General features: G+C 33.2%; 3 protein-coding genes and 1 long non-coding RNA gene across 6 annotated transcripts; all 4 read right to left on the bottom strand.

Moving 5' to 3' along the window:
• Positions 1-558: 558 nt before the first annotated feature.
• LOC111629978 lies at positions 559-5,707 on the bottom strand. Of its 2 annotated transcripts, none has more exons than XM_023373953.1 (6): positions 5,517-5,707; positions 5,328-5,406; positions 2,739-2,824; positions 1,534-1,644; positions 1,376-1,423; positions 559-823 (listed from the first exon to the last, which is right to left on the bottom strand). In XM_023373953.1, the coding sequence occupies exons 2-6, from the start codon at positions 5,389-5,391 to the stop codon at positions 614-616; spliced, it is 519 nt and encodes a 172-aa protein (XP_023229721.1). In that variant the 5' UTR covers positions 5,392-5,406; positions 5,517-5,707; the 3' UTR covers positions 559-613. The 2 variants fall into 2 exon arrangements, with proteins under 2 accessions (XP_023229721.1, XP_023229720.1); XM_023373952.1 differs by having other exon boundaries at positions 5,521-5,707.
• A 3,631-nt stretch (positions 5,708-9,338) lies between these two features.
• Positions 9,339-14,485, bottom strand: LOC111629979. Of its 2 annotated transcripts, none has more exons than XM_023373955.1 (6): positions 14,295-14,485; positions 14,106-14,184; positions 11,517-11,602; positions 10,312-10,422; positions 10,154-10,201; positions 9,339-9,601 (listed from the first exon to the last, which is right to left on the bottom strand). In XM_023373955.1, the coding sequence occupies exons 2-6, from the start codon at positions 14,167-14,169 to the stop codon at positions 9,392-9,394; spliced, it is 519 nt and encodes a 172-aa protein (XP_023229723.1). In that variant the 5' UTR covers positions 14,170-14,184; positions 14,295-14,485; the 3' UTR covers positions 9,339-9,391. The 2 variants fall into 2 exon arrangements, with proteins under 2 accessions (XP_023229723.1, XP_023229722.1); XM_023373954.1 differs by having other exon boundaries at positions 14,299-14,485.
• Positions 14,486-15,737: 1,252 nt separating this feature from the next.
• On the bottom strand, positions 15,738-21,916 carry LOC111629959 (protein spaetzle 5-like). The gene is made up of 4 exons (XM_023373923.1): positions 21,894-21,916; positions 20,139-20,336; positions 17,693-17,857; positions 15,738-16,548 (listed from the first exon to the last, which is right to left on the bottom strand). The coding sequence occupies exons 1-4, from the start codon at positions 21,914-21,916 to the stop codon at positions 16,365-16,367; spliced, it is 570 nt and encodes a 189-aa protein (XP_023229691.1). The 3' UTR covers positions 15,738-16,364.
• Positions 21,917-22,233: 317 nt separating this feature from the next.
• Positions 22,234-25,204, bottom strand: LOC111629967. The gene is made up of 3 exons (XR_002757428.1): positions 25,018-25,204; positions 24,825-24,903; positions 22,234-22,320 (listed from the first exon to the last, which is right to left on the bottom strand). It is a non-coding gene; the product is annotated as an uncharacterized LOC111629967 (long non-coding RNA).
• Between the last annotated feature and the right edge of the window lie 79 nt (positions 25,205-25,283).

Below are 25,283 nucleotides of genomic sequence, written 5' to 3'. Positions count from 1 at the left end.
CTGATGAAACTGACTTTTTCATAAAAAATTCTAAAATCTAATTTAAAAATGTAGTACAAATTGTTATTCGTACAACAGGAACATAGTATAGCTCTCTCGAAGGATAACTTTAAAAATAATAATTAAACACACTACGTAATTAAAGAAATAAGTTATACCGTACTATAACAGACGGCCGGATGGCCGAGCGGTCTAGGTGGCAACCTACAGCTCTGGGAGACCCGGAATGGAATCCGACCGGGTCGAAAAATCCCCGTGAATTTTTCGGGGGTAGTCCGTCCGGATATATCGGGCGCTGTCTCTCCCTACCCAGTCGCCCCATTGTGGGACTGATCAAATCCATAATGGGCTTGCTAAAAGTGCCCAAAGGGCGGTAAAGGTTAAAAAGAAAAAGTATTATAACACATTACTAGAAATTGGATGAATTTTTTTTTTCACTATGATTGAAAAATGTACTGTCATTACAGACGCCGTATTATATATTTTATTAAATTATTTTTTGTACTAAAGTAATTAAATAAAAATCGACATTTTACATTATATTGAATGTCTTCTAGATTTATTACAATATAATAATAATTATATATTTTTTACATCTTTCATTATAATTACTCTAAGCAGACAAATGATTTTCACCAGAAATATCTTCAGGAATGTTTGGTTTAGTATCACGAACTTGGTGTGAGACATCGATATCGTAAGAAAGATAAGAATTCTCTTTGGATATATCTATAGAATTAGTTGAGATTCGTTCAGGTATTAGTAGTAGTTCTCTCGCTTTTAGAATTATGTAGTGATTGTAGACGCAAATAAAAAAATACAACTGAAAATGAATTATCGATTAAAACGTCTGTTAAGTCATTCATTTTTTTCTGTGTTCATCAAAGAACACGGAACACGATCAGTGGTTGAATGGATAAAATCACTGAACACTGACAATTCGCGCCTAACGAATGGGCTTGCCACGTGAAGTTTCCCAGACTTTTTTCAAGTGTTTGATACCTAAATAGGGGTCAGTTTTCCATTGAAAATCCTCCCGGCAAACAACCCCCTTGGCACATCCCCATCAGTCCATTAGTGTCATTAGATACATAACACTAAAGAATATCATCATCCTCTTGAATACAATATAAATCAAAGTACAACGGTTATTTAATAGACACTATTAATTAATAATACTAATTTAATAAAGTTGTATAATCTATAACTTAAAAATTATATTTTTAGATCCAACTTTATCAATTTATCAATTATTAATTTTAGATAAATTCAGGCAAAGTTAAGATAATTTGAAATACTTTTCTATTTTTATGGAGAAAGTTACATCGAAATAATGTAATGAATTTGTGCAACGAGTGGTTGGTTGAATGCTTACCCCTGTAGTACAGAAGATAAGTGTTAATATACTTTGAAGAACCGTAATCTGGAAGATAATGAAACCATTCTTAAAAACATTTAATATTTTGAATTCGTTTACACAAGTAATAATTAGTTAATAATGAATAATTATTTAATTCTAAAAAAATAACTTACGAAAAGATGAGAAGAATGTACAACTATCAGAGAAATAAATGTAACTAATATAGTTCTAATCATTTTAACCCAAATCCATACCATCCAAGGCATCATTAATTTATAATTTTCCTGAAAAAATACTGATTAAAATTAAGAAATAGAACAAATTTTTCAAAATAAATTAATATATTAAATTCTATTCCAAATATCAAAATTTCAATATTCTAGGAGATTTAGTATGAATTCTTCTGATCACTTGAATGAGACTTTTATTGATTATTATGATGATATTAATAAATCTATTGTTTCGTTTATTTTGGTGATTCGGATTCAAATCCGATCCACATACCATAATTTATGGGTAATGTGAGTTGGGACATTACTCCTTATTTCTTATTCATGCTGCTTGACCCCATTGTGGGTCGGCCCAGAACCTTATCATTGGGATATGGAAGCTGATTTTTCCGACTGATTTCTATGGCTGATACCCATTACCGGCCGGAGCAAAGTCAGCGCTCTAGGCAAATGACTTTGACGTTGCCCCATTTAAAAAAAAAATCGCAACAATATAAAACACCAATGAAAAATAGAGTATCTATTTTACATTGGTGTTTTATATTGTTATATTGTTTTTATTCAACATGCAGCACGTAATATCGCGATCGTGTGAAAGAAAATAGCGACTCACGGGTCAACACGTGAGAAAGGATTATGATCAAAAAACATTTATTTTTTCATTATTTATTGTAATTTATGCATGTACTTTCGCCATGCCTCCCCTCGAATTCAAGCTCCCTAGGCCATCGCCTAGTTCGCCTATATGAACGGGTCGGCCCTGCTGATACCTATAGTTCATACGAAGTGCCAGTCAAGAAGACTGACTTTCCTCCCCAATTTTCCCTCATGCCACTTCTTTATACTAAAGTATTTTTTTTTAATTCCGAAAAAAATACAATTTATTTTCTATTTTGTGCTGTGAGACTCTGCCAGATATTCAGTGAAATTTATCTACAACGGAGGGCGAGATGACTATCAACCCGCCATAGACTCTATTCGACTTGTATGGACTGTCATGTAATTGCAACAGCCATACAACTTATAAGGCTATGCCTCGCGTTGATCAATGAAATTCAAGTTTAAAATTTTGAAAAATTCAATATTATTCAAGTTTTCATTAATATTAAATTTATAAATATACAAGACAAACACATAACTATACATACCAGTTCGAGTGCAACGTACAAAAGAAAGCTAAATATTAGCAATGCGAACCATTCAATAATGTTAGTAACAAAATACCACTTGTAATCTGTAAATAAATTAATTAAATTTAACAAATTCTTTGGATTTTTTAGTTTCTGCAATACACGTAGATTATCTACCAAAAATAGCCAAATTGATGCATATAGAATGAAATCAGAGAGAGTAAATGATGGCCGATGATAAACAAAGAATTAGTTATACAAGATGGCAATAATTACTGATTTTAAAACTTTATATTTATTAATAGAAACATACTACAAAACAGGGACAAAATGCAAAATACTCACAAACTCTTAAAATTACAGCTATGTTATTACAAATACTCTGTGTGTCCACCAGTAGCTACACGGACAACATCGGGATGATAGCTAAATGCTGCAGACTTAGCTTTTTCTACAACTTAAAGAGGACTCTAATGATTTTATATTCCAACAGGACAGAGCACCCACACTGGCACAACATATGAAATTTCTCAATGACACACTACCTCAACGCACGGGACCCCAAGACAAACACACATGCCCTACATTCTTGGCCTCCAAGATCTCCAGGCATGATCTCATGCGATTTTTTCTTGTGGGAAAGAATTTCCATTCCCCTTTAGTTCGTGATATAGATGAGCTAAAAAACAGAATAAGAGCTGTTATGACTTCTGTCAACATAGATATCTTACATAGTGTTTTTTTTAACTCTTTCCGCCCCTGTGGCGTAGCGTGGGTGTCAGCCGCCCGGACGGAGGAAAATTTCGCCCCCCCTTATTTAGGTATCTCAGTTTAAAAGACTAAAATTCAGTTTCGTCACAGAATAAGTAATGAAAAATTCCGTGCTAGTGTTGCCATCTTATTAAAATCGCTGATCCGGACGGTAGGAAAGGTTTGTTCGAATAGAAGTTCCTGACGCATGCGTATGTCATTTTGCAATGCGAAGAATAATGTGCAGTGCATGCTGGTTCTAAATTAGTTACAGTTAGCGACTAGAGAGACTTGGATAGGAGTAACGCAAGTGACTTAGCTGTATTGAATATTGGAGGTGTATATATATACTAATAAATCGTACAAGCAAAAAGAAAAAAAAAAAAGGTCGACAGGTTGCGCACGATATCCTCGGACGGCGAGTCGATTCCCGGACTATTCGGATGGATGGTAACACTATTCCGTGCTCATTTCAATCGGTCCGAGTCGTAGGTGGACGAAAATATGAAATAAAATGGTTCAAATTCTTACGAGATATTATTATTATTTATTGTGGAATTTTGCCGCCCCCTAAAAAGTGACGCCCGGGCGGGCCGCCCCTACTACGCTACGCTAGTGTTCCGCCCTGTGGGCACTAAGAGAGCCTCTTTTTGCAAGCCCATTATGGGTTCGGCCAGGCTTACAATGGGGCTGTCGAGTGGTGAGGGACGGTGTCCGACATATCCGAACAGACCACCCCGAAAAATTCCTGGGGATTATTCGACCCATTCGAATTCGAGCCCGGGTCCTCCAGAGCGGTAGGCTGCTACCTTGACCGCTCGGCCATCCGGCCGCTAAACATAGAGTGTATGACGAATTTAGCTATTGTCTAGATGTTGTCCGTACGGCTACTGGTGGACACATAGAGTATTTGTAATAACATAGCTGAAACTTTAAGATTTTGTGAGTATTTTGCATTTTGTCCCTGTTTTGTAGTATGTTTCTATCAATAAATATAAAGTTTTAAAATCAGGTCATTCTTTTTGATACACCCTGTATTTTTAAAGTATTACTGAAAACCTTTTTCAAGGAGAGCTCTGAGAAGTCAGTCGAGATTTTGAATGTCTTCAATGTTATTAAACGTGTTTTTCATTTGCAATTTTTCTTTACAAAACAAATATAGTCAAAAGGTAAAATAATCAAGCGATTAAATACCGTGGCACTTTTTGTATACTAACGAACCAGACCATTATCATGCAAGTGCCATTATCTTGAAGTGGTCGAGTGGATAAAATCTCTGAATTGGTTGTGGGTTCACTCTTGACTAATGTGGGAGTTTTCTGGGATTCTTCACTTTTGTAACACCTAAATAGGAGACAGTTTCCCCGTGGAAAATCCTCTCAGAAGGCACTCCACATGTCAAATTGCCCACGTATTGCATTGCCGTATTCCATCAAGCTAAATCGTTATCTCGTTCTCGAACAATGAGAAAGTTCTTCGAATTGTTACCATTAAACTTCAAAACTTCTAAAATAACAATGCCGAAACAGAAATACGGTAATCAGAAGATGAAGTCAGCTAATTCATGGTTAATTAAATCAGTGCAGAAAATTTTGGTGCAGAATGTACACTTTCAAAAGGCCACTTTATACATTGAAAACACCCATTATATCATTGATGTAACCTGACAAACACTAAAATCGATTCTTAACATCATTCTACTACTGATAAAGAATATAATTCTGTATTTATCTCGGAACTTCGATCTCTATGAATCATATAATTTATTTAACGTTATTGTATTAGAAACATTTCCCAAATTTAATATAGATTAAAATTATGTAATTACTATTTAAACTCTACAAACAATTTACTAACGTGTATCTTCAGAATATATTTCCACAAGCGCAAGATTATTGGATGTTACCAAATCCAAGATCATGACAACAGAGTAAAGCTGAAAGTCATTAAAAAGTCATATATAATTATGTTAAATGTCACATAGTTTGCATTAAAATATTATTTTTCTGTTCGGAAAATAAAAAGAAAACATTAATTAACGGTTACCTACTCCAATTATAAACGCTGAGTAGCAAGTTGCTTCTTCACTGTTATCAAAACATAGGAAACTTGAAACGCGAATACACATTTTATATATTTATTAATATCTTATTCAGATAGGAAAAATTAGTATTCTGGAATGATTTTCTAAGAACAAATCAATGAAACTTAGTAAAAATAACCGTTTATTGTAATTATTTGTTGAGAAATTTCAAGAATTGTAAAATTTATTATCGATATTTGTTACGTGATAATTTATTTTCAAAAATGCATAAGAAATCGTGCCACAATTATGGTGGTTTATTTGGTTACGACAATACGACACGTGAGCAATCTGTTGGGGGTTCTGTCGGAATCTGGCTACTATTTAGGTGTTACTAATGTGAAGAAAACACGGAAAACTCCACGTGGCCAGTCGGTTGGAGAGGCGCCAACCCACGACGGAACTCCCAGTGTTCAGGAAACGAACACCGCCTGGCCATTGGTGGGGTCAGTGTTTAGTGGTTTTATTCACACAGTCACTGGTGAAAAATGCCTTGAAAATTATTAGTTATATATTTCGTAATCAGCATCTTGCAAACCCATTGGTGCTACATTTTATCCACTTGCCACCAGGTGAGCCAGTGGATAAAATCGCTGAATACTGGTTGGTGGCGGGTTCGCACCTAACCAACAGGCTGGTTATGTGGAGTTATCTGGACTTTCTTCACATGTCTAACACCTAAATAGAAGCCAGTTTCCAATAAAAGTCCTTCCAAGAGTCCTTGGCAGATCGCTCAAGTGTTACGTTTCCTTATCCCATATGTAATGGGTTAAGAAACGTAACACTCAGCACTTTAAAACTTTTTGAAAAACTATTCTAACATAAAACTTTTTTATAACACATGGTTTGTTTACATTGAAAGGAAGAATTAAAAATGTTTGACAGAGATGAATCTTAACTTCAATGATAAACAATGGACAGATGAAAAAGAATGTTTTTGCAAATACTAAAATCGGCAGAAAGTTTCAAATTAAAAAGACTTACAGATTCGTACAAAGATCATCTAAGAATTTATAATATTAAAAAATGCAAAAGTTTTTGCAAAATATTTTTTTAATTCTTTGGTATTGAAGAAATAATTTCATTAAAACATCTACTTGAAGCGAGTCTTCTTTACAAATTATCCGAAATATAAAAATTAATGGGGCTAAGTTCTAAGCTTTCCTTAGAACTTACTGTTAACTAAGTTTCGAACCACTGTGTATTTTGTTACTTATTAATGGCATATGGCAGTAGCAAATTTACAGTATAAAGAAGTTTTATTCTAATTATTTAAGTATTGAAGATACTCTTGTAAGAAACGACATTAGATCAGAAATTTATTAGTAAAGATTCCATATATTTACTTCAAATTTTTAATGAAATTTATACAGTAATCATGTTAATAAACTTGACTAATTTTTAAATAATTATCAATATAATATTTACATGTAGAAGTGATATTTAGAAAACATCACAGTCAAAGTTCACATACATTATGTCCATGATATCCGATTATCGCGTTCAGAATTATCGAAATTTTTCAAGAAAAAAATCGTTATATCAGGTTATATAATAAATATTTCATAATAATTCCCACGTGTTTTGTTTTTATTATTAATAATACACAATTTTTCAGAATATTTTCTGTAATTTTGGCAAAAATTTATGAAAAACCCCTATCTAACTGTATGGATTTTTTTCTAGATTGGAATCTTCCTGCGGTACTTCAAGTAAATAGTGATTTTATATAAAATAAATTGAATATTATAATATTCTAAAGTAAATAAATGTAAATAAATCAATGTTCTTAATTAAATAATAAAGTAAATAAATGCCAATCATTTGTTCAGTTCTAATCCTCTCTGTTAAATGAAAGTAAAAAAGCTGTTCATTGAACAGCTTGTCATAAACAGTTTTTATATTAATATTTTTGACAGCTTTCCTTCTTCTACCTAAAAAAATTCTAGGTAATATTTCACTAGATTAAAAATATAAACCGTGTTCTTTTCAAGTCCTCCTGTAATTCGTTGAGTAAGTTCGGAAAGTTCACTTTATCTCTTGAAATTGCGCACCAATTGACAGACACAGCAAGAAGGAACGAAGAAAGGATCTTCTGAGATAGTCTCACCAGTAGAATCTAATGATAGAAGCTTCTTTTTAATGTGTTTTTGAACGCACCGGCTTTCGTATCCAAACGGAAATGAAAGTTGTGAAGAACAAGAACTTCCAGGATACCTGAAACACATAAATAAATATCATTCGATTTATTTATCGAAAATTTTATTATATAATTTAATTTTAAAATAAACAAAAATGAAATTAAAAAAATAATACAATAAAATTACATTTCTCATTAATACAGCAACGAGTTGCTTAACTTTCCCGGCAATATTTAAAATTTTGGTAGCGCCATCTGTTATCATATTTTCTTTTAAAAACTTTTATATTTTTAACTATTATAAAATGGCAAAAGCTTAATTTTCAGGATATGGGTGGGTTTTATAAAACATTGGAAATGCTAATAACAAGTAAAATCGTCATTAAGTCGCATCCTACCGCGTTTATCTCCCCACCACTCGACCTTTAATCACCAAAATTTAAGAGCATCAATCCCTGTAATAAAGAAACCTTCCAGAAAAATTTCAGAAAATTTTGTGAAAAAGCACAGGAGTTATTAAGCTTCAAACAGGGCAAACAGAATCGCTCCCCATGCTCACACACACTAAATTTATACATACAGAATAAACCCTTGGATTTTTTGCATTTCTCGACATTTCAAGATCACCCGAGTCCTGAAATGTAAAATTCTTGGGGGGGTCATTTTTTGACCATCGCCATACTTTCCCTCTGTTATATATAAACAGCCGGAAAAGTAAAAAGGGAGCAAGGTTCTATAGACTATAAGGAAAAGGAAATGAAGAAGAATTCAAAAAGATAAAGGTTATATACAGTCAAATCTCTGAACAACGGCGACTAACAGAAACATGGCCGTTGCTTGGAGGTTTTGTATGCATTTATATGCTCAACATTCCTGAAAAAATGGCCGCCGTTTGACTGTATTTTAAAAATAAAAATTTTATATCGTATTTGGTACATATATATTATGTTAAAGTGTGCAGTACCCATTAATTTTGCAAAAAACTTTTACGTTTTTAAAAACTAATTGATGATATCCACTTATTTTTAGATTGAACACTTAGTGGAAGAGTGAACAAAATTAGTTCGGATTAGCAAGAATGCGAGGTATTTTGTTTCTTAGATCTTATTATTTATTTAAATTTTTTAATTAGTCTGCGGTACTTCAAGTAAATAGTGATTTTATATAAAATAAATTGAATATTATAATATTCTAAAGTAAATAAATGTAAATAAATCAATGTTCTTAATTAAATAATAAAGTAAATAAATGCCAATCATTTGTTCAGTTCTAATCCTCTCTGTTAAATGAAAGTAAAAAAGCTGTTCATTGAACAGCTTGTCATAAACAGTTTTTATATTAATATTTTTGACAGCTTTCCTTCTTCTACCTAAAAAAATTCTAGGTAATATTTCACTAGATTAAAAATATAAACCGTGTTCTTTTCAAGTCCTCCTGTAATTCGTTGAGTAAGTTCGGAAAGTTCACTTTATCTCTTGAAATTGCGCACCAATTGACAGACACAGCAAGAAGGAACGAAGAAAGGATCTTCTGAGATAGTCTCACCAGTAGAATCTAATGATAGAAGCTTCTTTTTAATGTGTTTTTGAACGCACCGGCTTTCGTNAAATCGACATTTTACATTATATTGAATGTCTTCTAGATTTATTACAATATAATAATAATTATATATTTTTTACATCTTTCATTATAATTACTCTAAGCAGACAAATGATTTTCACCAGAAATATCTTCAGGAATGTTTGGTTTAGTATCACGAACTTGGTGTGAGACATCGATATCGTAAGAAAGATAAGAATTCTCTTTGGATATATCTATAGAATTAGTTGAGATTCGTTCAGGTATTAGTAGTAGTTCTCTCGCTTTTAGAATTATGTAGTGATTGTAGACGCAAATAAAAAAATACAACTGAAAATGAATTATCGATTAAAACGTCTGTTAAGTCATTCATTTTTTTCTGTGTTCATCAAAGAACACGGAACACGATCAGTGGTTGAATGGATAAAATCACTGAACACTGACAATTCGCGCCTAACGAATGGGCTTGCCACGTGAAGTTTCCCAGACTTTTTTCAAGTGTTTGATACCTAAATAGGGGTCAGTTTTCCATTGAAAATCCTCCCGGCAAACAACCCCCTTGGCACATCCCCATCAGTCCATTAGTGTCATTAGATACATAACACTAAAGAATATCATCATCCTCTTGAATACAATATAAATCAAAGTACAACGGTTATTTAATAGACACTATTAATTAATAATACTAATTTAATAAAGTTGTATAATCTATAACTTAAAAATTATATTTTTAGATCCAACTTTATCAATTTATCAATTATTAATTTTAGATAAATTCAGGCAAAGTTAAGATAATTTGAAATACTTTTCTATTTTTATGGAGAAAGTTACATCGAAATAATGTAATGAATTTGTGCAACGAGTGGTTGGTTGAATGCTTACCCCTGTAGTACAGAAGATAAGTGTTAATATACTTTGAAGAACCGTAATCTGGAAGATAATGAAACCATTCTTAAAAACATTTAATATTTTGAATTCGTTTACACAAGTAATAATTAGTTAATAATGAATAATTATTTAATTCTAAAAAAATAACTTACGAAAAGATGAGAAGAATGTACAACTATCAGAGAAATAAATGTAACTAATATAGTTCTAATCATTTTAACCCAAATCCATACCATCCAAGGCATCATTAATTTATAATTTTCCTGAAAAAATACTGATTAAAATTAAGAAATAGAACAAATTTTTCAAAATAAATTAATATATTAAATTCTATTCCAAATATCAAAATTTCAATATTCTAGGAGATTTAGTATGAATTCTTCTGATCACTTGAATGAGACTTTTATTGATTATTATGATGATATTAATAAATCTATTGTTTCGTTTATTTTGGTGATTCGGATTCAAATCCGATCCACATACCATAATTTATGGGTAATGTGAGTTGGGACATTACTCCTTATTTCTTATTCATGCTGCTTGACCCCATTGTGGGTCGGCCCAGAACCTTATCATTGGGATATGGAAGCTGATTTTTCCGACTGATTTCTATGGCTGATACCCATTACCGGCCGGAGCAAAGTCAGCGCTCTAGGCAAATGACTTTGACGTTGCCCCATTTAAAAAAAAAATCGCAACAATATAAAACACCAATGAAAAATAGAGTATCTATTTTACATTGGTGTTTTATATTGTTATATTGTTTTTATTCAACATGCAGCACGTAATATCGCGATCGTGTGAAAGAAAATAGCGACTCACGGGTCAACACGTGAGAAAGGATTATGATCAAAAAACATTTATTTTTTCATTATTTATTGTAATTTATGCATGTACTTTCGCCATGCCTCCCCTCGAATTCAAGCTCCCTAGGCCATCGCCTAGTTCGCCTATATGAACGGGTCGGCCCTGCTGATACCTATAGTTCATACGAAGTGCCAGTCAAGAAGACTGACTTTCCTCCCCAATTTTCCCTCATGCCACTTCTTTATACTAAAGTATTTTTTTTTAATTCCGAAAAAAATACAATTTATTTTCTATTTTGTGCTGTGAGACTCTGCCAGATATTCAGTGAAATTTATCTACAACGGAGGGCGAGATGACTATCAACCCGCCATAGACTCTATTCGACTTGTATGGACTGTCATGTAATTGCAACAGCCATACAACTTATAAGGCTATGCCTCGCGTTGATCAATGAAATTCAAGTTTAAAATTTTGAAAAATTCAATATTATTCAAGTTTTCATTAATATTAAATTTATAAATATACAAGACAAACACATAACTATACATACCAGTTCGAGTGCAACGTACAAAAGAAAGCTAAATATTAGCAATGCGAACCATTCAATAATGTTAGTAACAAAATACCACTTGTAATCTGTAAATAAATTAATTAAATTTAACAAATTCTTTGGATTTTTTAGTTTCTGCAATACACGTAGATTATCTACCAAAAATAGCCAAATTGATGCATATAGAATGAAATCAGAGAGAGTAAATGATGGCCGATGATAAACAAAGAATTAGTTATACAAGATGGCAATAATTACTGATTTTAAAACTTTATATTTATTAATAGAAACATACTACAAAACAGGGACAAAATGCAAAATACTCACAAACTCTTAAAATTACAGCTATGTTATTACAAATACTCTGTGTGTCCACCAGTAGCTACACGGACAACATCGGGATGATAGCTAAATGCTGCAGACTTAGCTTTTTCTACAACTTAAAGAGGACTCTAATGATTTTATATTCCAACAGGACAGAGCACCCACACTGGCACAACATATGAAATTTCTCAATGACACACTACCTCAACGCACGGGACCCCAAGACAAACACACATGCCCTACATTCTTGGCCTCCAAGATCTCCAGGCATGATCTCATGCGATTTTTTCTTGTGGGAAAGAATTTCCATTCCCCTTTAGTTCGTGATATAGATGAGCTAAAAAACAGAATAAGAGCTGTTATGACTTCTGTCAACATAGATATCTTACATAGTGTTTTTTTTAACTCTTTCCGCCCCTGTGGCGTAGCGTGGGTGTCAGCCGCCCGGACGGAGGAAAATTTCGCCCCCCCTTATTTAGGTATCTCAGTTTAAAAGACTAAAATTCAGTTTCGTCACAGAATAAGTAATGAAAAATTCCGTGCTAGTGTTGCCATCTTATTAAAATCGCTGATCCGGACGGTAGGAAAGGTTTGTTCGAATAGAAGTTCCTGACGCATGCGTATGTCATTTTGCAATGCGAAGAATAATGTGCAGTGCATGCTGGTTCTAAATTAGTTACAGTTAGCGACTAGAGAGACTTGGATAGGAGTAACGCAAGTGACTTAGCTGTATTGAATATTGGAGGTGTATATATATACTAATAAATCGTACAAGCAAAAAGAAAAAAAAAAAAGGTCGACAGGTTGCGCACGATATCCTCGGACGGCGAGTCGATTCCCGGACTATTCGGATGGATGGTAACACTATTCCGTGCTCATTTCAATCGGTCCGAGTCGTAGGTGGACGAAAATATGAAATAAAATGGTTCAAATTCTTACGAGATATTATTATTATTTATTGTGGAATTTTGCCGCCCCCTAAAAAGTGACGCCCGGGCGGGCCGCCCCTACTACGCTACGCTAGTGTTCCGCCCTGTGGGCACTAAGAGAGCCTCTTTTTGCAAGCCCATTATGGGTTCGGCCAGGCTTACAATGGGGCTGTCGAGTGGTGAGGGACGGTGTCCGACATATCCGAACAGACCACCCCGAAAAATTCCTGGGGATTATTCGACCCATTCGAATTCGAGCCCGGGTCCTCCAGAGCGGTAGGCTGCTACCTTGACCGCTCGGCCATCCGGCCGCTAAACATAGAGTGTATGACGAATTTAGCTATTGTCTAGATGTTGTCCGTACGGCTACTGGTGGACACATAGAGTATTTGTAATAACATAGCTGAAACTTTAAGATTTTGTGAGTATTTTGCATTTTGTCCCTGTTTTGTAGTATGTTTCTATCAATAAATATAAAGTTTTAAAATCAGGTCATTCTTTTTGATACACCCTGTATTTTTAAAGTATTACTGAAAACCTTTTTCAAGGAGAGCTCTGAGAAGTCAGTCGAGATTTTGAATGTCTTCAATGTTATTAAACGTGTTTTTCATTTGCAATTTTTCTTTACAAAACAAATATAGTCAAAAGGTAAAATAATCAAGCGATTAAATACCGTGGCACTTTTTGTATACTAACGAACCAGACCATTATCATGCAAGTGCCATTATCTTGAAGTGGTCGAGTGGATAAAATCTCTGAATTGGTTGTGGGTTCACTCTTGACTAATGTGGGAGTTTTCTGGGATTCTTCACTTTTGTAACACCTAAATAGGAGACAGTTTCCCCGTGGAAAATCCTCTCAGAAGGCACTCCACATGTCAAATTGCCCACGTATTGCATTGCCGTATTCCATCAAGCTAAATCGTTATCTCGTTCTCGAACAATGAGAAAGTTCTTCGAATTGTTACCATTAAACTTCAAAACTTCTAAAATAACAATGCCGAAACAGAAATACGGTAATCAGAAGATGAAGTCAGCTAATTCATGGTTAATTAAATCAGTGCAGAAAATTTTGGTGCAGAATGTACACTTTCAAAAGGCCACTTTATACATTGAAAACACCCATTATATCATTGATGTAACCTGACAAACACTAAAATCGATTCTTAACATCATTCTACTACTGATAAAGAATATAATTCTGTATTTATCTCGGAACTTCGATCTCTATGAATCATATAATTTATTTAACGTTATTGTATTAGAAACATTTCCCAAATTTAATATAGATTAAAATTATGTAATTACTATTTAAACTCTACAAACAATTTACTAACGTGTATCTTCAGAATATATTTCCACAAGCGCAAGATTATTGGATGTTACCAAATCCAAGATCATGACAACAGAGTAAAGCTGAAAGTCATTAAAAAGTCATATATAATTATGTTAAATGTCACATAGTTTGCATTAAAATATTATTTTTCTGTTCGGAAAATAAAAAGAAAACATTAATTAACGGTTACCTACTCCAATTATAAACGCTGAGTAGCAAGTTGCTTCTTCACTGTTATCAAAACATAGGAAACTTGAAACGCGAATACACATTTTATATATTTATTAATATCTTATTCAGATAGGAAAAATTAGTATTCTGGAATGATTTTCTAAGAACAAATCAATGAAACTTAGTAAAAATAACCGTTTATTGTAATTATTTGTTGAGAAATTTCAAGAATTGTAAAATTTATTATCGATATTTGTTACGTGATAATTTATTTTCAAAAATGCATAAGAAATCGTGCCACAATTATGGTGGTTTATTTGGTTACGACAATACGACACGTGAGCAATCTGTTGGGGGTTCTGTCGGAATCTGGCTACTATTTAGGTGTTACTAATGTGAAGAAAACACGGAAAACTCCACGTGGCCAGTCGGTTGGAGAGGCGCCAACCCACGACGGAACTCCCAGTGTTCAGGAAACGAACACCGCCTGGCCATTGGTGGGGTCAGTGTTTAGTGGTTTTATTCACACAGTCACTGGTGAAAAATGCCTTGAAAATTATTAGTTATATATTTCGTAATCAGCATCTTGCAAACCCATTGGTGCTACATTTTATCCACTTGCCACCAGGTGAGCCAGTGGATAAAATCGCTGAATACTGGTTGGTGGCGGGTTCGCACCTAACCAACAGGCTGGTTATGTGGAGTTATCTGGACTTTCTTCACATGTCTAACACCTAAATAGAAGCCAGTTTCCAATAAAAGTCCTTCCAAGAGTCCTTGGCAGATCGCTCAAGTGTTACGTTTCCTTATCCCATATGTAATGGGTTAAGAAACGTAACACTCAGCACTTTAAAACTTTTTGAAAAACTATTCTAACATAAAACTTTTTTATAACACATGGTTTGTTTACATTGAAAGGAAGAATTAAAAATGTTTGACAGAGATGAATCTTAACTTCAATGATAAACAATGGACAGATGAAAAAGAATGTTTTTGCAAATACTAAAATCGGCAGAAAGTTTCAAATTAAAAAGACTTACAGATTCGTACAAAGATCATCTAAGAATTTATAATATTAAAAAATGCAAAAGTTTTTGCAAAATATTTTTTTAATTCTTTGGTATTGAAGAAATAATTTCATTAAAACATCTACTTGAAGCGAGTCTTCTTTACAAATTATCCGAAATATAAAAATTAATGGGGCTAAGTTCTAAGCTTTCCTTAGAACTTACTGTTAACTAAGTTTCGAACCACTGTGTATTTTGTTACTTATTAATGGCATATGGCAGTAGCAAATTTACAGTATAAAGAAGTTTTATTCTAATTATTTAAGTATTGAAGATACTCTTGTAAGAAACGACATTAGATCAGAAATTTATTAGTAAAGATTCCATATATTTACTTCAAATTTTTAATGAAATTTATACAGTAATCATGTTAATAAACTTGACTAATTTTTAAATAATTATCAATATAATATTTACATGTAGAAGTGATATTTAGAAAACATCACAGTCAAAGTTCACATACATTATGTCCATGATATCCGATTATCGCGTTCAGAATTATCGAAATTTTTCAAGAAAAAAATCGTTATATCAGGTTATATAATAAATATTTCATAATAATTCCCACGTGTTTTGTTTTTATTATTAATAATACACAATTTTTCAGAATATTTTCTGTAATTTTGGCAAAAATTTATGAAAAACCCCTATCTAACTGTATGGATTTTTTTCTAGATTGGAATCTTCCTGCGGTACTTCAAGTAAATAGTGATTTTATATAAAATAAATTGAATATTATAATATTCTAAAGTAAATAAATGTAAATAAATCAATGTTCTTAATTAAATAATAAAGTAAATAAATGCCAATCATTTGTTCAGTTCTAATCCTCTCTGTTAAATGAAAGTAAAAAAGCTGTTCATTGAACAGCTTGTCATAAACAGTTTTTATATTAATATTTTTGACAGCTTTCCTTCTTCTACCTAAAAAAATTCTAGGTAATATTTCACTAGATTAAAAATATAAACCGTGTTCTTTTCAAGTCCTCCTGTAATTCGTTGAGTAAGTTCGGAAAGTTCACTTTATCTCTTGAAATTGCGCACCAATTGACAGACACAGCAAGAAGGAACGAAGAAAGGATCTTCTGAGATAGTCTCACCAGTAGAATCTAATGATAGAAGCTTCTTTTTAATGTGTTTTTGAACGCACCGGCTTTCGTATCCAAACGGAAATGAAAGTTGTGAAGAACAAGAACTTCCAGGATACCTGAAACACATAAATAAATATCATTCGATTTATTTATCGAAAATTTTATTATATAATTTAATTTTAAAATAAACAAAAATGAAATTAAAAAAATAATACAATAAAATTACATTTCTCATTAATACAGCAACGAGTTGCTTAACTTTCCCGGCAATATTTAAAATTTTGGTAGCGCCATCTGTTATCATATTTTCTTTTAAAAACTTTTATATTTTTAACTATTATAAAATGGCAAAAGCTTAATTTTCAGGATATGGGTGGGTTTTATAAAACATTGGAAATGCTAATAACAAGTAAAATCGTCATTAAGTCGCATCCTACCGCGTTTATCTCCCCACCACTCGACCTTTAATCACCAAAATTTAAGAGCATCAATCCCTGTAATAAAGAAACCTTCCAGAAAAATTTCAGAAAATTTTGTGAAAAAGCACAGGAGTTATTAAGCTTCAAACAGGGCAAACAGAATCGCTCCCCATGCTCACACACACTAAATTTATACATACAGAATAAACCCTTGGATTTTTTGCATTTCTCGACATTTCAAGATCACCCGAGTCCTGAAATGTAAAATTCTTGGGGGGGTCATTTTTTGACCATCGCCATACTTTCCCTCTGTTATATATAAACAGCCGGAAAAGTAAAAAGGGAGCAAGGTTCTATAGACTATAAGGAAAAGGAAATGAAGAAGAATTCAAAAAGATAAAGGTTATATACAGTCAAATCTCTGAACAACGGCGACTAACAGAAACATGGCCGTTGCTTGGAGGTTTTGTATGCATTTATATGCTCAACGTTCCTGAAAAAATGGCCGCCGTTTGACTGTATTTTAAAAATAAAAATTTTATATCGTATTTGGTACATATATATTATGTTAAAGTGTGCAGTACCCATTAATTTTGCAAAAAACTTTTACGTTTTTAAAAACTAATTGATGATATCCACTTATTTTTAGATTGAACACTTAGTGGAAGAGTGAACAAAATTAGTTCGGATTAGCAAGAATGCGAGGTATTTTGTTTCTTAGATCTTATTATTTATTTAAATTTTTTAATTAGTATATATAAAATTTGATAAACATATAACTTTAACCATTTTTAAGTTAATAAAAGCAATCAATTATCACATGAAACATGAAGATACTTACGCACAAAGTTCTATTCGAACGATCTGTTTATAATTAGGATTTCGATTCGGAAGATTAATCACATACTTCCATTGAGACTTATCGTTTAGAGCTGCTCTAGGAAAGACAAATTCGGATCTGGTAGCACACGCTGGTTCTGAATTTTCACTCCTCTTCCCTACGCTACTATAAAAAGAAGATCATATCTTATGTTATAGCAATTTATATTAAATATATGAAGTACTGTATAATATAAATTATTAGAAATCTTAAGTTTCTTTTTTCTTTCTGGTTTAAATCTAAGAATTTACACGAACCTAAGCCAAATGTGATGCAGAGTGGAGTGATGAAATAAGAAAGACAAGACATAGGCATTCTGGCAAGGAAATTGTCTTTCAGTAGGACTTTCAGTGGGAACTGATCCCTGTTTAGGTGTTAGACACGTGGACAAAATCCGTCAAATTTGATCTCGGAAATTTCATTATTGTATTAAAATTTCTTATTGTATAATGAGTAAGGCTGAATGTTATATATAATACCAGAAAAATTCAAAATTTCAAAACAGTGAAACATCTTACGCGCTACAAAGCGTTAAAATTTAATCCGCGATGTCTTGAAAATAAAATGGCGTTCAAACAATCAATTATAAGTGCCATCTCTTTTTGAAAGATGTTACTAGCATTATTGCATTTTCCTGAGTATAACCCGCGGGTTGTTTGTATTTATAAAAACAATTAAAAGGGAGAGAGTGTTATATGCCAATTGTAAATTAAAGAGTTCCCTAGAAAACGGCACCTAAGTTAAATTTTGATGTTTTCAAAAATTTCAAAAAACTGTTCTTTTTGCATGTGGTTTGCTATGAAGTGAATAAAGTGTAAATGTTAAATATGTTTGAATAGAGTGCTTATTATAGCGAGGGAAATATCCGTATCCATAAAACCATAACTGAAAAAAGGTAGCTATGTACACTCAGATACTTTATTCCATAAAACTCCTCAATCGCAATTAAGAATTCACGCCTATGAAGTAACAGATAATCTCATAGACTTAAATTACACGGTGGTACAGATTATGAGAAGGTTTCATTTTCGTTCTATAAATTTCTGCGGTGTTCTTTCGTGTGTTCACACGAAAATAAGATAATTTGATTTACATTATTTTTATATTATAAATTTCTTTTTGCATCTATTAGTGCATTTTATCGTGACAAATCGAATGCGTCATCAACCCGGAAATGATATCTGGCTGGAGACTTCCGAAGGGAAGTTAAAAGAATGATCTCCCACTTGAAATTGTCACCGGAAAAAAAATGTGAGGGTGATGACATGACATGGAAAGAAGATTGCTAGAGTTAAATATATGTTAACTATAAGTATGTAAATAGGATCGAGTGAATGTATCAATGTACGTCACCATCCCAGCACTATAAGAAGACAGATAAGCTAGCTAATAAATAGAACTTTTTTTCTTTTTTATGTATAAAAAGATAATTATTTTGGGCTTTTTATACATTAACAGATTCGTTCGTAATTTTCCCCTCGTTTAAAAGACAAAATGGCTTCAGATACACATAAGGTAGCTTGATTTACTATTTCATGTCCAAACTTTAAACGTAAAATAAACACAAATAATTGGGCTACAATTTGAAAAAACTAGACCTGTAAATTCCCACTGTTCGTCTGTTTGTCTGTCTTTCCTTAATTAATTTCGAGAACGGAGTTAAATAAATGAAAGGTGAGATATACATAGAAAGCTTAGAGGAAAGAAGCCCCGATTAACTATATGCAAACTTCCGATATAGATCAGAAGTCATGTTACTTCAATTCAAAAATTTTACCCCCGAAAGATGTTAGATGACCGACACTACTTTATTGTTAAAGGAAAAGTATGATGTACAGGGGAAAGCCACTACTAATTTGAGATAGAGAGCGTATACTTTAAATTAAATAAATTAGAAATATGATTAAAAATTGCAGCTCGGCATTGTGACGATGTCACAATAAATAATTTCTCTTTCAATGTCAGTTCTTCAAGATTATAGAAGAGTTCAAGTACCCAGAATGAACAGTTTTATCTGCTTCAATTTCCTCGTGTTAATCACATTTTTGTTTCTTATTCCCACTTTATAAAATAACTTCGATAACTACAATATCGACCCATCAATGGCCGAATGAATAAAACCACTGAATACTTGTAGTTGATTACGGGTTTGGGGGCTGGCCACGTGGAGTTTTTAGAGTTTTCTTTACGTTAGGAATACCTAAATGGGAGCCAGTTTTTCATATCATCTCGACGGATCGCCCACGTATCGCGTTGCCATTCACAAACAACTAGAATATAAGATCGAATCTGAATGGCCCAGGTGATTTTTCTAAATTTCTGGAATCTCTAGACTTACTTTGTTATTTATTAGTTTATCAGGAATAAATCATCTGTTAGCATAAACCAATAGGAATTTCATACTTACTGGGACTTCTTACTCCAAGTGGAATGAGAATATTGTGGAACGATAAAATCGTGATGAACCGAAGTGGGTTGATCGTAAGGCATATTTGGCAACTGTGATAAATTTGGATAAGCATCTCCTTCCCTTTCGTCAAAGAATAAGCTGCTCAAATTAAACCCTTGAGCCTTCGTTTTGCTTAGAATCAAAAGAATTCGATCCCTACAAAATCATATAAAATATCATAAAATAAACAACTACACTCAATAATTTACCGTATAATATAATTTTTAACTAAGTAATTAGAGAAAGTAATTCGAAATTGACGTTAAACCGAGTGTAACGCTAAACCGAAGAACTTCAAAAAAGAAATTGACAGTTTATAACAACGTCATTTGCAAGGCAAAATTGGAAATTTAGTACTTTTCATATAGGGATTCTTGTGTTAATATTTATGGAGAGGATCCTCTTACATTGGCGCTTTACGTGGGTGACGCTATTCGGGAGATCGCTATATCGAGATTTAACTGTATATGTGCGTCTATTATATTTAGTTTTGCATTGTATTTCGATATAAATGTTTACAAGTTAAATTTTAAAAGATGAAAAACTGATTGTTTTTTGGTGGCACACCAGCGTGTGCCATCAAAAAGCCTTGTAACTTGTAATTTTTATATAACAGAGTCCTGATGTAAGTACTGCTATATTCTTGCTCAATTTGTATAACAGCAATTTGAGGAATTCTTTCAACTTATTTCATCTCGATGCTAAATAATCAAGCATATACAGTAAAACTTCGATTTAGCGTCATTATTCGTTCCTTCTGAAATTCCGGCGCTAAAACGAAAAACCTAAAATAATAGAATGGACACATAGTTATGAGGACTAAACGTATGTTCGTGTTTAGGAGCTTGACAGTAACGTTATATGATGATGACAACGTCATTTGTAATGACAATGATAATGACAATGTCATTTGTAAATTATACATTTAATAATTTACAAATACTGAAGCGTTCTCTATTTGATATTTGTGAGGAAGATCCGTTTACAAGTATTGTCGTAGCATTAAGAAGAAACGCTATATCGAGGTTTTTTTTAAATAATATAATAGACTACAATAATAATTGTAACATTAGCTTTTGACAGATACAACAAGCAGCATGAATTNATATTAATAAATCTATTGTTTCGTTTATTTTGGTGATTCGGATTCAAATCCGATCCACATACCATAATTTATGGGTAATGTGAGTTGGGACATTACTCCTTATTTCTTATTCATGCTGCTTGACCCCATTGTGGGTCGGCCCAGAACCTTATCATTGGGACATGGAAGCTGATTTTTCCGACTGATTTCTATGGCTGATACCCATTACCGGCCGGAGCAAAGTCAGCGCTCTAGGCAAATGACTTTGACGTTGCCCCATTTAAAAAAAAAATCGCAACAATATAAAACACCAATGAAAAATAGAGTATCTATTTTACATTGGTGTTTTATATTGTTATATTGTTTTTATTCAACACGCAGCACGTAATATCGCGATCGTGAGACTATGGCGCTACTTTCAAAATAGCGACTCACGGGTCAACACGTGAGAAAGGATTATGATCAAAAAACATTTATTTTTTCATTATTTATTGTAATTTATGCATGTACTTTCGCCATGCCTCCCCTCGAATTCAAGCTCCCTAGGCCATCGCCTAGTTCGCCTATATGAACGGGTCGGCCCTGCTGATACCTATAGTTCATACGAAGTGCCAGTCAAGAAGACTGACTTTCCTCCCCAATTTTCCCTCATGCCACTTCTTTATACTAAAGTATTTTTTTTTAATTCCGAAAAAAATACAATTTATTTTCTATTTTGTGCTGTGAGACTCTGCCAGATATTCAGTGAAATTTATCTACAACGGAGGGCGAGATGATTATCAACCCCCCATAGACTCTATTCGACTTGTATGGACTGTCATGTAACTGCAACAGCCATACAACTTATAAGGCTATGCCTCGCGTTGATCAATGAAATTCAAGTTTAAAATTTTGAAAAATTCAATATTATTCAAGTTTTCATTAATATTAAATTTATAAATATACAAGACAAACACATAACTATACATACCAGTTCGAGTGCAACGTACAAAAGAAAGCTAAATATTAGCAATGCGAACCATTCAATAATGTTAGTAACAAAATACCACTTGTAATCTGTAAATAAATTAATTAAATTTGACAAATTCTTTGGATTTTTTAGTTTCTGCAATACACGTAGATTATCTACCAAAAATAGCCAAATTGATGCATATAGAATGAAATCAGAGAGAGTAAATGATGGCCGATGATAAACAAAGAATTAGTTATACAAGATGGCAATAATTACTGATTTTAAAACTTTATATTTATTAATAGAAACATACTACAAAACAGGGACAAAATGCAAAATACTCACAAACTCTTAAAATTACAGCTATGTTATTACAAATACTCTGTGTGTCCACCAGTAGCTACACGGACAACATCGGGATGATAGCTAAATGCTGCAGACTTAGCTTTTTCTACAACTTAAAGAGGACTCTAATGATTTTATATTCCAACAGGACAGAGCACCCACACTGGCACAACATATGAAATTTCTCAATGACACACTACCTCAACGCACGGGACCCCAAGACAAACACACATGCCCTACATTCTTGGCCTCCAAGATCTCCAGGCATGATCTCATGCGATTTTTTCTTGTGGGAAAGAATTTCCATTCCCCTTTAGTTCGTGATATAGATGAGCTAAAAAACAGAATAAGAGCTGTTATGACTTCTGTCAACATAGATATCTTACATAGTGTTTTTTTTAACTCTTTCCGCCCCTGTGGCGTAGCGTGGGTGTCAGCCGCCCGGGCGGAGGAAAATTTCGCCCCCCCTTATTTAGGTATCTCAGTTTAAAAGACTAAAATTCAGTTTCGTCACAGAATAAGTAATGAAAAATTCCGTGCTAGTGTTGCCATCTTATTAAAATCGCTGATCCGGACGGTAGGAAAGGTTTGTTCGAATAGAAGTTCCTGACGCATGCGTATGTCATTTTGCAATGCGAAGAATAATGTGCAGTGCATGCTGGTTCTAAATTAGTTACAGTTAGCGACTAGAGAGACTTGGATAGGAGTAACGCAAGTGACTTAGCTGTATTGAATATTGGAGGTGTATATATATACTAATAAATCGTACAAGCAAAAAGAAAAAAAAAAAAAGGTCGACAGGTTGCGCACGATATCCTCGGACGGCGAGTCGATTCCCGGACTATTCGGATGGATGGTAACACTATTCCGTGCTCATTTCAATCGGTCCGAGTCGTAGGTGGACGAAAATATGAAATAAAATGGTTCAAATTCTTACGAGATATTATTATTATTTATTGTGGAATTTTGCCGCCCCCTAAAAAGTGACGCCCGGGCGGGCCGCCCCTACTACGCTACGCTAGTGTTCCGCCCTGTGGGCACTAAGAGAGCCTCTTTTTGCAAGCCCATTATGGGTTCGGCCAGGCTTACAATGGGGCTGTCGAGTGGTGAGGGACGGTGTCCGACATATCCGAACAGACCACCCCGAAAAATTCCAGGGGATTATTCGACCCATTCGAATTCGAGCCCGGGTCCTCCAGAGCGGTAGGCTGCTACCTTGACCGCTCGGCCATCCGGCCGCTAAACATAGAGTGTATGACGAATTTAGCTATTGTCTAGATGTTGTCCGTACGGCTACTGGTGGACACATAGAGTATTTGTAATAACATAGCTGAAACTTTAAGATTTTGTGAGTATTTTGCATTTTGTCCCTGTTTTGTAGTATGTTTCTATCAATAAATATAAAGTTTTAAAATCAGGTCATTCTTTTTGATACACCCTGTATTTTTAAAGTATTACTGAAAACCTTTTTCAAGGAGAGCTCTGAGAAGTCAGTCGAGATTTTGAATGTCTTCAATGTTATTAAACGTGTTTTTCATTTGCAATTTTTCTTTACAAAACAAATATAGTCAAAAGGTAAAATAATCAAGCGATTAAATACCGTGGCACTTTTTGTATACTAACGAACCAGACCATTATCATGCAAGTGCCATTATCTTGAAGTGGTCGAGTGGATAAAATCTCTGAATTGGTTGTGGGTTCACTCTTGACTAATGTGGGAGTTTTCTGGGATTCTTCACTTTTGTAACACCTAAATAGGAGACAGTTTCCCCGTGGAAAATCCTCTCAGAAGGCACTCCACATGTCAAATTGCCCACGTATTGCATTGCCGTATTCCATCAAGCTAAATCGTTATCTCGTTCTCGAACAATGAGAAAGTTCTTCGAATTGTTACCATTAAACTTCAAAACTTCTAAAATAACAATGCCGAAACAGAAATACGGTAATCAGAAGATGAAGTCAGCTAATTCATGGTTAATTAAATCAGTGCAGAAAATTTTGGTGCAGAATGTACACTTTCAAAAGGCCACTTTATACATTGAAAACACCCATCATATCATTAATGTAACCTGACAAACACTAAAATCGATTCTTAACATCATTCTACTACTGATAAAGAATATAATTCTGTATTTATCTCGGAACTTCGATCTCTATGAATCATATAATTTATTTAACGTTATTGTATTAGAAACATTTCCCAAATTTAATATAGATTAAAATTATGTAATTACTATTTAAACTCTACAAACAATTTACTAACGTGTATCTTCAGAATATATTTCCACAAGCGCAAGATTATTGGATGTTACCAAATCCAAGATCATGACAACAGAGTAAAGCTGAAAGTCATTAAAAAGTCATATATAATTATGTTAAATGTCACATAGTTTGCATTAAAATATTATTTTTCTGTTCGGAAAATAAAAAGAAAACATTAATTAACGGTTACCTACTCCAATTATAAACGCTGAGTAGCAAGTTGCTTCTTCACTGTTATCAAAACATAGGAAACTTGAAACGCGAATACACATTTTATATATTTATTAATATCTTATTCAGATAGGAAAAATTAGTATTCTGGAATGATTTTCTAAGAACAAATCAATGAAACTTAGTAAAAATAACCGTTTATTGTAATTATTTGTTGAGAAATTTCAAGAATTGTAAAATTTATTATCGATATTTGTTACGTGATAATTTATTTTCAAAAATGCATAAG

Source organism: Centruroides sculpturatus, unplaced genomic scaffold, assembly GCF_000671375.1.
Source record: "Centruroides sculpturatus isolate CEXI.00-Female unplaced genomic scaffold, Cexi_2.0 scaffold539, whole genome shotgun sequence".
Classification (NCBI taxonomy): domain Eukaryota; kingdom Metazoa; phylum Arthropoda; class Arachnida; order Scorpiones; family Buthidae; genus Centruroides; species Centruroides sculpturatus.
Note: the sequence above shows the minus strand (reverse complement) of the source record. Positions and strands in the feature narration are given on the sequence as shown.